The sequence below is a fragment of the Onychostruthus taczanowskii genome, unplaced genomic scaffold, assembly GCF_017590055.1.
Source record: "Onychostruthus taczanowskii isolate IOZ18803 unplaced genomic scaffold, ASM1759005v1 scaffold15, whole genome shotgun sequence".
Taxonomy (NCBI): domain Eukaryota; kingdom Metazoa; phylum Chordata; class Aves; order Passeriformes; family Passeridae; genus Onychostruthus; species Onychostruthus taczanowskii.
Window position 1 is genome coordinate 8,688,337 of NW_024498685.1, and position 13,251 is coordinate 8,701,587.

The 13,251-nt window shown below is 48.1% G+C and overlaps 1 protein-coding gene across 6 annotated transcripts in view; it reads right to left on the reverse strand.

Moving 5' to 3' along the window:
• Positions 1-73: 73 nt before the first annotated feature.
• WASHC1 (WASH complex subunit 1) overlaps positions 74-13,251 on the reverse strand; it is a 38,635-nt gene continuing 25,457 nt past the window's right edge. For all 6 annotated transcript variants that reach the window (XM_041398791.1, XM_041398792.1, XM_041398790.1 and 3 more), the window contains 9 exons: positions 11,601-11,712; positions 10,750-10,896; positions 5,803-5,939; positions 4,739-4,874; positions 3,451-3,655; positions 2,804-2,968; positions 2,438-2,596; positions 1,785-1,853; positions 74-1,230 (listed from right to left, as the gene is read on the reverse strand). In XM_041398791.1, coding sequence (XP_041254725.1) covers positions 1,079-1,230; positions 1,785-1,853; positions 2,438-2,596; positions 2,804-2,968; positions 3,451-3,655; positions 4,739-4,874; positions 5,803-5,939; positions 10,750-10,896; positions 11,601-11,712 — 1,282 coding nt within the window. In that variant the 3' untranslated portion in view covers positions 74-1,078. The remainder of the gene's footprint in view (positions 1,231-1,784; positions 1,854-2,437; positions 2,597-2,803; positions 2,969-3,450; positions 3,656-4,738; positions 4,875-5,802; positions 5,940-10,749; positions 10,897-11,600; positions 11,713-13,251) is intronic.

Here is a 13,251-nt window from a genome sequence, read left to right on the forward strand (position 1 = left end):
TTCAGCACCACAGTCAGGAGGGAAACTGGTTGTAGGTCTGAGGCAGGTGAAGAGAGTAGCAGCAGACACCTTGTTTACAGCTGTTAAGTTTATTTAAATTGATTAAATACTTTCAATGAAAACACTCCAGTATGGCGAGAATTATTTAAGTACACTTAAGTATGGGGAGTAATTATTTTGACTGAACACCTATGGTTTTTTCCCATCAACCACCAAGTGTAGGAGGCCTGACTGACCAATCGTTGAGCCATCATTGAGCTTTTCACAGGAATTATAAACTAGCAGGCCACTAATTTATGTCATATTGAAATAACACAGAGTGGTAATGGAGCAGCTGTGGGTAACACTTTTTCTCACCTTCTTTCTACCTTGCTTCAAGCAGCCAATAGATTGAAGCAGTTCATTCTTACAAAGGGAATAAAGATATGGCCACAATACAGCACTTCTCCTTTGATCATGCTTAAGTATATGATTGCTCTGCTCTTTTTAACCCCTAAGTTTCTGAATTCAAAGTAAATTCTTAAATTTAACTTTCCTGGGGATCTTTCCAGGGTTATGGGTCAGTGCTGGAGGGCAGCAATAACACCAGGGACAGCCACATAATCCCTCAATTGTTCCCAGCTACCTCTGTCATCCTGAGCAAGTCTCATCCCAGGAGCCTTGTTTGCTTCTTTTCCAGTTTCAGCAGCTGGATGCTACCTCTCCAGGCTCTTCGCAAGGAAGAAAGTACTTATGGCACAGAGCTGTTACCTGTATGTTAATTAGCCCCACAGGGAAAGAAACAGCTGCCTCTGAGAAACTTCTGTTGTGAGTCACCTGCCCCTTGAGTAGGTCCAAACCCTGTGGTCTGCACAAGCTCTGCCTTCAGGGAGGGGAGCACCTGCTTCTAGCAGCTGGTGCCCTCCAGCCTGTGGTGCTGGGCTGTGAGGCTGGACAGCTGGGCTTTTCCTTTACACATTCTTAATTAATGACACTTCTCACTTCTACCAAAGTGAAGGCAGTAAGGACCTGCTTCCTTCAACTTCATGGAAATTTTTCAGACAGCAATAGTTTCACAGTAATACTCAATGGATCCCATCTATGACTCCCAGTCATCCTCATCCTCCTCACCTACAGGCTGCTGTGGGGGTGGGAGGGGTGGTATTGAGTCCGACATACGAGCAAAGGCACCAGCAGGACTGCCAGGAGCATCAGTGTTCCCAGAGGCTCCTGGTCCTTTCCCTGAAATACCTGTGAGAGAAGGAAATCACCAGTGAGTGACACCTGGGGACTACAGACCAAAGAGATTCAGCAAAGGGGAGGAGGAAAGCCCTGCTCTCACCACCCAGGTAACCAGAACAGCCAACATGTTTAATGCTGCCATAGACTTGTGCCAAGGTTTAACTACAGCTCCCCCTGAGCAAGTCCCTGCTGTTTGCCCAGTGCTGAGGTGTGACCTTCAATCTAAATGCCCCAGAAACCTGCCATGGCATCTCAAGTGCCCATATGGGCAGTGGGCCCAGCTGCCCAAGCACTGGGTTAGAAAGGACACTGCTGCCCTTCTGCACAGGTAGCTGTCAGGGTCCATCCTCTGAAACATACAAACCCCTCCAGTGCCTCCAGCTGGGCTTGAGGTGGAGATTCCTCTGCTCATTCTCTGTAAAGACACTCCCAGCTATACTGTGGTACAGTGCCCAGGAAAATCTCTGCTCCTGTTTCCAAGGCTGTGGCTGACACAACCTGGGTACCAGGGAGTGCTCTCCCTCTTTCCTAGGGGAAGGAGCAGCCCACACTGCAGACAGTACCTTTGCGCCTCAGCACCAGCTTGTTGAAGAGGTCTGACATCAAATCTCCACCTTGTCCCGTAGCTCTCACTGAAACAGAGCAGAAGTCAGTGAAGAAAGATTAGTCTGAGCTAAGCACTATGGTAAATGCATTTCCCTGCAATACTGCCTTCAGAATAAAGAAAAAACTCCAAACCTCTAATTTTGTATGACACCCCAAAACTACAGTCCATTTTCAGGTGAGGAAAACACTAGGCACAACAGAGTTAATGGCATCTTCTGGGGAAAAACAAGAGTGGAATTCATTGAGGGGCTGTGCATTTGCAGTCTCATTCTGCAAAAGCAGCTCCATCAACCCCCTCCCCAACTACCTCAACCAAGGTGCTTAAACTGCTTCAGCCCTGTCCCCAGGGTTTAATTTGTGTGCCTGGTCCTGTGCCTCACATGTGAAACTTCTCCACAAGCCCTGAGACAGATGCCCTTTGGGCCAGCAGGGTTTAGCAAGTTCACAGAGCTCTGGCTGAGTGAACACCTGAGACCTCCATCAGCCTGTGAGGAGACAAGTCCTTTCTGCTGTGAGTTCACTGTGCTCCTGACTTGCCTGCTGGCCCCCAGACCCAACACTTCCCCAGTCTGGGCAAGGCAAAGAAGTTCCTGCCAAAGAGTCTCAGCACCTTGTTCTTGTTCCTTCTGCTTCTTTTTCTCCAGCTTCCTCTCCTTGACACTGCGAAGGTTGGCCTTCCCAATGCCCCCGGCCTGGCGGATGGACTCCAAGAGACTGGCACGCCCAGTAGAGGGGTTTACCACCTCCTTTGGGGCTCCTTGGACTGAAGCTGCAGGGACAGGAAGGACAGGCAGCAGATGTGGGTCAGTGCATCAGCTACAGGCCCAGCCAAATTCCCATGGGAAGGACTACTCCAGTATCTTGACAGCATCTCATCCCAGTGCACCTCCTCCCCTGTTGGAAGGCTGGGAAGGCCCCCAGGGAACAGGCTGAGGGCAAGGAGGCTGGTGCAGCTGTGGAGGAGCCCAGCCCTTACCTGCAGGCACTGTGTTGCTGCTCTCCTCGCTGACTGTCTGAGCTGGTTCCAAGGGTGCTGTGGGCTGGGGCAATGGCGGTGGAGGAGGCACCGGAGTTGGCATAACAGGAGGGGGTGGGGGAGGTGGAGGGGGAGGAGGTGGCAATAGCTTAGCATCTTGAAGATCTGAAATACAAAAGAAGTTGTATCTGAAGAGTCCCAGTTTCAGCTCAGAGCTTCACACACCTCAGCAGCAACAGATCACAGTCCTCAGCAACTGCAGTACAGCACTCCTGCCCTGTGCACCATCTCTTAACAGCAGGCAGTGCCAAGGCAAGAGTCTGAGATTCCCCTACTCTCCCTCCCCAGCTGCATCCCACTTGCACAAGGGCATCCCACCAGGCTGACACACACCCAGTCCTTGCACACTGTGCTCCCTCCTCCCTAGCTATGCAGAGAGAGGGGGAGGGAGGTAAAGAGGCTGCAGTCAGACCAGAACTTGAGCAGGTTGCAGCTTTCCCTCAGGTCTAAGGCAGAGATGCAACATCCATCATCCATCCACCATCCATCTTAAAATTTCTGCCAAGGGACTTTCTGCCTCATCTCCACTTTCTCGCAATCCCTGCCTTCCCCCTTCACAGGGTCCTGGGATCAGAGATTGAAAATACCTGGCTGCAAAGGCTCCACCGACTCAGTGTTGAAAGTGGGCAGCTCTGGAATTGCACTGCTGGGGGCAGAGGGTGCAATGCCAGGGCCCAGATCAGCGCTGTACATGAGGTCTGCAGCAATGCCAGGCAGGTCTGGCAGGTAGGAGGGCACATCAATCTCAGGGACCTGGCCCAGATCTGGCACATAGAAGTAATTTTCAGCGACCTAAAGAAACCCAAACCAACAAGGTAAAGCAGTGACTATGTGCTTGCTGCAAACAGGAGCACTGCAGGGAACAATCTGGGCAGCAGTCAGAGCTGGCTGGTGTACCTTGGTACATCAGCTATCCCTGCACCTCTGTGTTTAGAAGCTACCTCCTGCAGACCAGGCTTGGGAAAGGTAGACTGCAGGAGGAGGAAGTGCAGGACCCTTCTTAGTTTCACAGTAACAAGTGAACTCTGAAGGGTTCATGCACTAACTGGTGCAGCCTAAATAAACCAGTCCCTTCTCCTCCAGAAGAGGATTGTGTCTGAACCATTTCAAAGATTAAAATGCAGAAGCACGACCCAGTAGTTACAGGGGCTTGCTTTTGTGTTTAACACACAGGCAACACAGCAGTGATGGTGCACTGTGAATAAAGAGTTTCTTCACTACATACATTATATGCTCCAGTCCAACAAGATGAGCAAATGATTCCCAGGCTCCTTTTCCCAGTCCCAAATGACACTCCAGCAAAGCTGGTGCACCCCAGTTATGGCCTTTTAAGGTGTCAGGTACCAGTCACATGCTGGGGCAACTGGGTTGGTGCACTGCCTGCCCCATGTGTCCACCAAGCAGAGCCCTTTGCTCAGTCTGGCTGGCCCTTCTGTTTGCACCAGCAGATACCCCTTCCCAGCAGGAATGATAGGGATCACACTTCAACCCAGGGACCTTCTAGCAGTGGCACCTCACCCTCAGACTCTGAGGCTCAGGTGTTGGCACAACAGAGATGATCAAGTGATAGATCCTCCAAGCCTCCCTACAGCCCTGAGGTGAAGCAGCAAGGTGAGTTCATATCCCATTACTCTCCTTTCACCACTCAACAAAGGCTTGAGCAGAGAGAAACGCCTGCTGAGTGCGAGGCTTTTGTCTCACTCATCAAGCTCACACCAGGACCTCAAGCACAAAAGCAGGCAAGGTCCTTCTGGTAAATGAGGTACCTGCAGCCCTGTAAGGGGCTATTGTCCCACCTGCTCACCACCCTATCAAAGTCCTTTCTTTTCAGAGAGCTGAGCACAACCCTCTGAAATGTAAGCGGCTGCATCTCACCTGTCTGTCTAGCTGTCCCCTTTTGGTGATGGAGAGAGGTGCATCAAAGAGCTTCTCTTCTGTCTCTGTTTCTAGAGCCACATGGGTCTTGGTCACTGCTCCAGCCAGAGGATCCAGGAACACATACTTCTTGTACCTACGGGCAGAAAACAAGTATTTTAGTGATGCTGCCTTGAGAGCCAAGGCCAGAAGAAACAGTGTACATAAGAGGGCCTTGGAGGCAGAGACCTGACTTCACTCATAAAGATGGAACATGTTGGGCCTTCCAGCTTCCTTCTTTTAGCTCCTTTTTTCTGCCTTTCCCCTCCACAACCAGGAGGCAAGCAGCTCCCCACCCTGCCAGTGCAGCCTGCAGACTAATTCTAAAGCAAAACCCCACTGTAGTGCCACCATGACCAAGTTCTCCCCTTTCCACCACCTGGCCTGAAACCATCCTACAGTCTGCAGCAGGACACCAGTGACTTGTCACTCAAGGTCCAGGAGGACAGACAAAAGGAGAAATGATCCATGGCTCAGGATAAGAAAGACAAGGTCCAGCATCTGAAAGCTCAAGAAAAGCTTAAAGTAGCACTTCAATAAGAGCAGAAAGGAGAACCATGATGTGAGCCCAGTGGGAAAGGAAACTGCAGGAAACTGAGGGAGGTGGTGGAGACATAAAAGCAGCAAAAGCAGTAAAGTAATGGTGTGAGGAATTGTCAGGAGAAGAAGCAGTACTTAAGCTGGCACACAGGGCAGAGAAGGGCAGGAATGACTGCATATCTCAAGGCTGGAAAGAAACAAAAGATGAACAATAGGAAGAACTAAGCAAAAGAAAGTGCAAAACTGGGTTGGATCAGGCGAGCAGAGGATCAGGCGTGGACAAAAAAACTGCTTCCACCCAAGGCAAAGAGCAGGGAAGGTTCCCAGCTGGAAGCCAGCAGAGAGGTATCAAGCCCTGTCCTATCAAGAGCCTGATAGGTAACATCCCCAGGAAAGCAAGCAGTCACTGCTATGCCTGAGGAAGGGAAAGCTCCTCTGAGGACAAGCAGGGGAGGTGAGCAGCACAGCACTGCTCCAGCTCTCACAGGTTCTCGGTGGTGTTGAAGAGTAGCAGGGAGCTGAGGGAGCTGATGTTCCTGGGAAGGCTGCCAAGGCCTTCTTCTGCATCATCCTCCTGGTGAATTTTGGTGCTCACGCACACAGGGAAATACTTGAGCTTTTCCTGCAAGAAGACAGATAAAAGGTGGTAAGACACTAGAACCATGGCTGCCAAGGTGGCTCTCCCCAGCCACCACAACCCACACTGCTGGATGCACTGTATGGTCTGGGAACCCTGCTGCTCCCTCTCTATCTCCCTTTGAGCTAGGAAGTACGTGGACAACATTGCAACCCCACAATCACGACAAGTGTTGGCAGTTCAGACTGGTGGCAAGTGCTTTTGGTTCTGTGGATGGGTCATACCAAACACGTTACTCTGCCAAGTATCCACCAGAATAAAACCACCACTCTGGCTCTACAGTCAGAGGCAGGGATCAAGCACCACAGCCTAAAAGGCTTTTGTTACAGTGTCTCCAATTATGACACATTTTCATGCAGGAAGAGTTCCCCACACATCTCTATTACCTTCCCTCTGTGGCCTTCACTCGGTTTTTTAAGAGCTGTGATTGCACTGGAGGGGTAGGCAGGGAAGGCAAAGGAAAAAGAGGTTAGGAAAGAACAGAGTGCCTGCACTAGGCAAGAGATCAGGCAGAAAGGACTGCACAGGGTGGAACGTGTGCCAGATGGTTTTGCAAAGCCTGAGGGATTTGCAGGAGTTTTCAACTCTAATGAACTGAAATCTTCTCTCTCTCAGTTTTAAAACTTCATGCATAATATATAGAGCTCCCTTTCGAAAAGGACTTATTACATCTGAACTGCCTGACTTTTATAGAGCACAGGAGTTGCCATCCCACATCAGCCCAGTGTTTCAGCTGTGGCCTGCTGCCACATGCTCTGGGGGATGAAGCTCAGTGCCCACAGCACTCTGCTCTAGAGGGAGGAAAGGCATCAATTCCTGAACAGAGACAGTTTGATGAACAAACCTCAACCTCAGACCCCTCTGTAGACCCCTCCTCAGCCCCTTCAGAACTCTTCACAGTCCTTTCTTCACAACTAAGGCAACCAGCAGCTACCAGGCAGTAAGTGTTCATACCAGGAGAAACCAGAGCCCTTTGTCAGGTTAAGTAACTTGCCACACCTGTGGTTTTCTTCTGCCACCAGAGGATGAGCACTCCAAATACTGCCCACAGCTTCCTACTGCCTCACTACTTCCAGCATCCCTGCACCACCCCATTCTCTGAGTCCCTCTTCCCTCCTTGTTCTTGTATGGGAGAAATGGAGACCACTGGTGGTTCTGTTTTAAGACCACATCTCAGGGACACAAGCAGTTCCTGCTGATTGAAATTTCAGTCTTGAATCTGGTAGCCAGAAATCAAAGCAAATGGCTTAGTCACAGTTCAGTTAATCCACTAAGAGTTCATATGATGCTCTGAGACTATAAAATGCTATAAGAAAGGACCTGTAAGATTTTGATCTAATTCAGGTTCCAACTTGTGAAAAATACATTGAAGTTAACACCTTCTATTTTTTAATGGAAGCAATAGGCAAAAAAATATAAATTCTTATTTAGAGATTGTAGAAGCAGAGACTCAAAAATAAAAGGTTTTTTGATCATTAATATTCATTTCTCAATGTTTAATTTTTTAAGCATAAGGGAGTACTGACTTTTTTTGCTAGAGCTGTTCAGACACACTTAGCCCTCAAGCCATTTTTTTTTTTTAATTCTCTCTTTGTATATTTCAGTTAGCACTGGAAGATTGTGTATCACTTTAAGGGTGTAGTGAGAAAACAACCATTACCTACATTTAGTTACAAACCTCATCTAAAGAAGTTATAAAAGCACTAAGTACGAGTATTCTGAAACGTGAAATATAATCCTTTTAATTTAAATGCCATCAAAGTGCTAGTCTTACTCAAGTACCTAGATATGCTCTGAAATTTGGAGCTTCCACACACTGTCAAAAATATCCTGCAACCCATTTTTTTTTTTTAATTCTCTCTTTGTATATTTCAGTTAGCACTGGAAGATTGTGTATCACTTTAAGGGTGTAGTGAGAAAACAACCATTACCTACATTTAGTTACAAACCTCATCTAAAGAAGTTATAAAAGCACTAAGTACGAGTATTCTGAAACGTGAAATATAATCCTTTTAATTTAAATGCCATCAAAGTGCTAGTCTTACTCAAGTACCTAGATATGCTCTGAAATTTGGAGCTTCCACACACTGTCAAAAATATCCTGCAACTGTGAATTCCACAAGTTAAGGTGCCAATTAAAAATTAGTTTTCTTATAGGAACATTAAGTTCTTAAGCCAAAGTTTGGCAACCTTGACCTACTGAAGTCATGGGTGTTGCTTGAATGCTCAAACACCCCAACCTGGTGTCTGGCACTTGGCAGGATCACACCCCCAAGCACACTGCATTTTCAGGCATTTTTCTTCCAAAGAACCTACAGTTAAAAATATATAAAGTCACTCTGGTTCTTCTTCTTAAAACACACACTATTACAAATGGAATTGGTGTGATGTAGCAGAAATCCCACTCCCCCCACACCAATGGAGTGCTGAGGCCAGCTGGGAAAGTATTTCAAGATAAGCAAGTGACAAAAGCCTGGTTTAGCCTCCACACGCCTATGGTGGGCTCTGGGAAAGGCAGAATTCACAAGGACATGCCAAGTTACTGACACTTTTGAAGCCTAGCAAGGTTACTCCAGCAGTGGATGGCAACTTCTGCTTGGACTTCTTCCAAAGCCCAAGCAGACCGTATCTCCCCACCCTGTTTGCCAGTCTCCTGAGTGGCATGTGCAGCACCCAGACACAGCTCCCACCACACAGGCAGTGCCCAGTGGCCCTGTGGCCCCACAGGGCTGCAGCCAGCTCCCAGCTGAGCCCTGCCTTGCTGCTACCACTGCAGTGTGCAAAGCAATGGGCTTTCCAGGCTTACCACAAGCACTGTGTTTCTGGCACTTTTACCCATCAGTGCTTACCTTACCAACCTAAACAGCATCCTCTAAACAGCTGAGTTTTCACTTGCTTGGGGTTGAGAGGGCAAGAAGAAATTCCAGGGGGGAAGCATTTAAAATCAACTGCAGAACCACACACATTTCCAACTCAGTTGCTTACTCCCCAGAGCAAAAACCCTAAAGGCTGAGCACAGGCTGCACCACTTCCCCTCAAACTGACATTAGCAGAGTTTGCTTTTCTGATGAGGTGTTGTGTGCACGTGTGCAAGTGGAGTTTAGCAAAGGCCATTGTGACTGCTTGCAGCAAAGAGGCTCTCATTAGAAGTGAAAACAGGCAGTGAGCCTCTGCTGAAAGCCCTTAATAATTGAGGAAAGCATAAATGCAAACATTAGACTTCTCCCTGTCACATTTCATTACTGCAAGGCATGTCCAGCTCTGTGCTCAGCTATGGCTCAGAAGGGCCTGTCCCCCTGGAATATGGTCAGAGCTTGGCCACACTGAGCCCCATTCAGCACATCAGCCCCTCCATCCTTCACCAGCTGACAGCAGCATCCCTCACCCCACAGAGGAGCTGCAGGAGCTCGTGTGTGTGAGCTTGGCAAGAATGACAACTGCTGCATGAGGCAGACTCAGCAAAGCCACAGAAAGATCAACAGTCCCAAAAGAGGATCAAAAGATGGATCGCAGGAGGAGAGCAACAAACATCCCCCAGGGCCTGAAACAATACCCCTGTGGTGATGGCAGCTTTAGTCACAAAGGGCAGAACATGGCAATGGTACAGAGACTGACTGGGACAGGAAGAGATGGCATCCCAGGCACATGGCTGTGAGGAATGGCACATGGAGCCGACTGGAGCCAGCAGGCCAGATGAACAGGCACACCATTTGCTCTTTGTGGGTTACTGCTTTTTAACAGTTGATGTTCTTCTCAAGCCCTTCCCTGTGCAAGGTCCTGTACTCTGGCACCAGCCCTTCAGGGTGGGAGCCCATCTCCCTGTCTGCTCCCTGGCTGCCTCTGCTCCCACCCACTCCAGTGGGATGAGGCCACCAGCCAGACAGCAGCACTCACTGGCCTCCCTGCCAGCCACCAGCTCGTCCCATGCAGCTCTGCCTGTGCTACTGCCAGGACTGGAAGGAAGCAGGAACCCTGATCAAGTTTGCCAGCTCTCCATTTGGCCAGCAATCCTGCTTCCTTGGCCTGGCTGAAATATTCATAACTACCTCTCTGTGTGAAGTCTCAACTCCATTAACACTCAGGGAAGTTTAGCATGATAAATTATTCAGTGGCAGCTTTATTTTTGGCCAAGTCATACAAGGATGAGGAAGGAAGTCTCTTTAGGGGTGGAGTGTAAGGAAGTTGTCAAATTGATCCTTAACCTGCTAGGAACAGCACATCTGCTACTCCTGACACAGCACATACACAGCAACTTTTAAACTTAAAGCATGGCAACTCTTCCTCCTGTCCTTCCACCCAGGGACAATGCCCAAATGCAGCGATTTCCTGGGGCAGAAAAATGCTCTAATGAATGACTCCTTTTTCTCCTGACACACTCACAAGCCTTCTTATCTTCCCCTCATCACCAGAAGTTGTATCAGAGCCTTCAGAAACTATTTCTGAAACAACTATGAGCTTGATCCCAGCTGCCTCACTATGCACAGCCAAAGCCTTAAGCCCAGGCAGCAGCACCCACCAACACCGCTGCAGGAAACAGCAGCATTTCAGGAAATGGAACTGCTCCTGAGACTTGGCAGGTGACAGTCACCCAGACAAGCTCTTGTACTGACATGGCCCTCTCCAGCCTGCATCTCCATAAGCCTCCCAGTCTGACATCACACCCTCCCCATTGACAGGCCAAATGAAAATATGTTCTACTCCTAGCCTATGTCCCAAAGCCCTGGCCCACTTTATCAAAGAGATTAACAGCCTCCAGGTTCTCTTTGTTTGTCCTTCCCAAGGTTCTCCTCCTTACCTGCAGAGCTTTTTCATCCAACATTTGGTGTTTGCTCTGAATCTTATGTCTTGGCCATTTCTGTTTAGCTGGGTCTTCTGCACCAGCAAAAATTGAACTGTACTCCTGCAGCCGTTCAGGGGCTGGATACTTGGCACTGGAAAATACCTATGGAGAAACAAGGAGGGACTAAAAAATCCCAACAACTAGGCATTCCTACAATGCAGAAACATATGGAGAGGAGCAAACATGCAATCGGTGCTGCCAGTGGGAATGGACAGCCTTGGGGTCAACAGGCTCCTAAGGGTTATGTGCACAGACCCCAATATGCATGGACTGCCACTTCTGCAACTGGAATTGCCAGAGCTTTTCTCTCTCTCTAAAAGGACTAGGAGATCTCTGGCAAAAAGGCTTCCACTGGTAGGAAAGGAGTTGGAAATACTGTATAAAATGAAGCAAGCATGGGGAAAGAAGGATTTTCACCAGTTTTACATGGCTCAATGGGATTAAGATGCATAAATGGAGTCTCTCTGACAGCAGCTTTCATTTAAATAAGTGTCTATGAGCCTGAAGTGAAGGTGTTAGTTAGGCTTAGCTCAGCACATGTCTCTTCTCTTTCTCAGGAAGCAGCTGGGACAGAAACCTATAAAGGCTACATAAAGCCTGGAGCTGTGTGGCTCGTGGGTCTAAAATTCATCCATTGGTCAAGTCAGGAATAGGATTCTCACCACAGTCCTGCTCAGCAGTAAGGCATGGAGAGGTGAGTGGACAGCAGCTGTAGCAGCTGGGCACCTTTTCTTCTCCAGAGCTTATGTCAGGAGTACAGGAAGAAGGAAGAAAAGAGGCCATGCAGCCTTCACTGAAGTCACTACCTTAATAGCCTTCTTGCTGCCCTTTATCTTCTCAATCTTGGCCTGAGCAAGCGTGACTCTCTCCCCAATTGCCTGGAGCTGTGCCCGGCTGGCCTCCACCCGCTGGGAGATCCTAGGAGGCAAGAACACTGCTTAAGCTGAAGAATCAGAGGTTCTTTTTAAAACAGCAGTTCCCAGCCCCTCAGAGAAGGATGTGAATCTCAGGGGAGCGGGTTGTTTCACAATGAAAATCAGTGCTGGTTGAGCCACGCTTGCATCCATCCTATTGAGAGCTTTAGGTACTCCAACATGAAGTAGGATTGATCCATGACTCACAGCACGATGTTCCTGTGGCTGTTTGAGGCACAGAAAGATGGAAAACTGTCAACACACAGTGTTGATAACACAGGGATGATTTAATTATCGCTCAGGAGAGCTCAGACAGAGTCAAGGCCTTTTCTGCCTCTCACCCCACTCCAAGGAGTTGGGAGGGGACACAGCCAGAACACCTGATCCCAACTGATCCAAGGGATATTCCAGACCGTATGGCATCATGCTCAGCATATAAACTAGGGAGAAAGTTGGCTGGGGTCCACTGCTCAGGGACTGGACAAGCTTCATCGAGTTGTTGTTTTATTTGCATCACTTGTCCTTCCTGTGTTGTATTTCTCTCTCGTTTTTGTTATTTTCCTTAACATTATTATATTTCAATAATTTAACTGTTTTTATCTCAACCCATTAATTTTCTCACTTTTACCCTTTTAGCTCTCCTTCCCCCACCCTGCAGGGAGTAGGGTGAGCAAGAGGCTGTGTGGTGCTTAGTTGCCAGCTGTAGATAAACCATACCACTAGATGAGCATCAGAATGCTTTAGGATGCTGGGAGCAGGCATCAGCTACAGCTAATGATGGAGCCACCTTGTCTAAGAGGCCTCCTTCCCCATGCATAACCAGCAGATTCTCCCAGCTACAAGGTCAAAAGCTGAAAAGTCTTCTGAACTTTCACCCCAGTTCCACTGGATCATTCTGTGCCTGTAAAAAGCAATCTCAAGTACTGTCTTTAAATTTCTCTCTCTTCTTTTGAGGAGAGAGCTCTCATGCTCTTTTTCCGCTTTGTCTAATTCCCTTCAGTAATGAATTTGAGATCAGCAGTGATCCAGAATTCCCAATTCCAAACTGTACCAAATCCATCTTTTCCAGTATTTTCACTTTGGGCAGCACATTCTCTATTGTAGTATAGAAATATAAAGCACCTCCCTCAATGCAGATAGTGAAAACCAGCAAGAACAAGAAGCCTATTCTCCTTGCACCATTCTGAAAAAAAACCCCTCACTTTCTCTAAACTTCAAGTATTTCTGTTTGTTTATAGCCATGCTCTCCTCTTCCTGGAGGCATGAAAAATTCTTCCTTATGCATATGGCATGATAGCACACAGCCTGTTTCTACCTTATTCTGCTTGGAGTGGGAGATGAGCAAAACTGAACCTCATGAGATTCTCCCTCTCGAATTATTCTCCATTACCCCATTTTATTTTAAACACAGTCTAACAGCTTGTATTTTGTACCAACACTGAGTACAAATCTGTTCATGATTTCCTTCCCACACTCTCCCTCTGCCTCAGTGGAGTAAGTTCATACCACTTTTACACTTGATAGGTTCTCAGAGTAGTTTCTG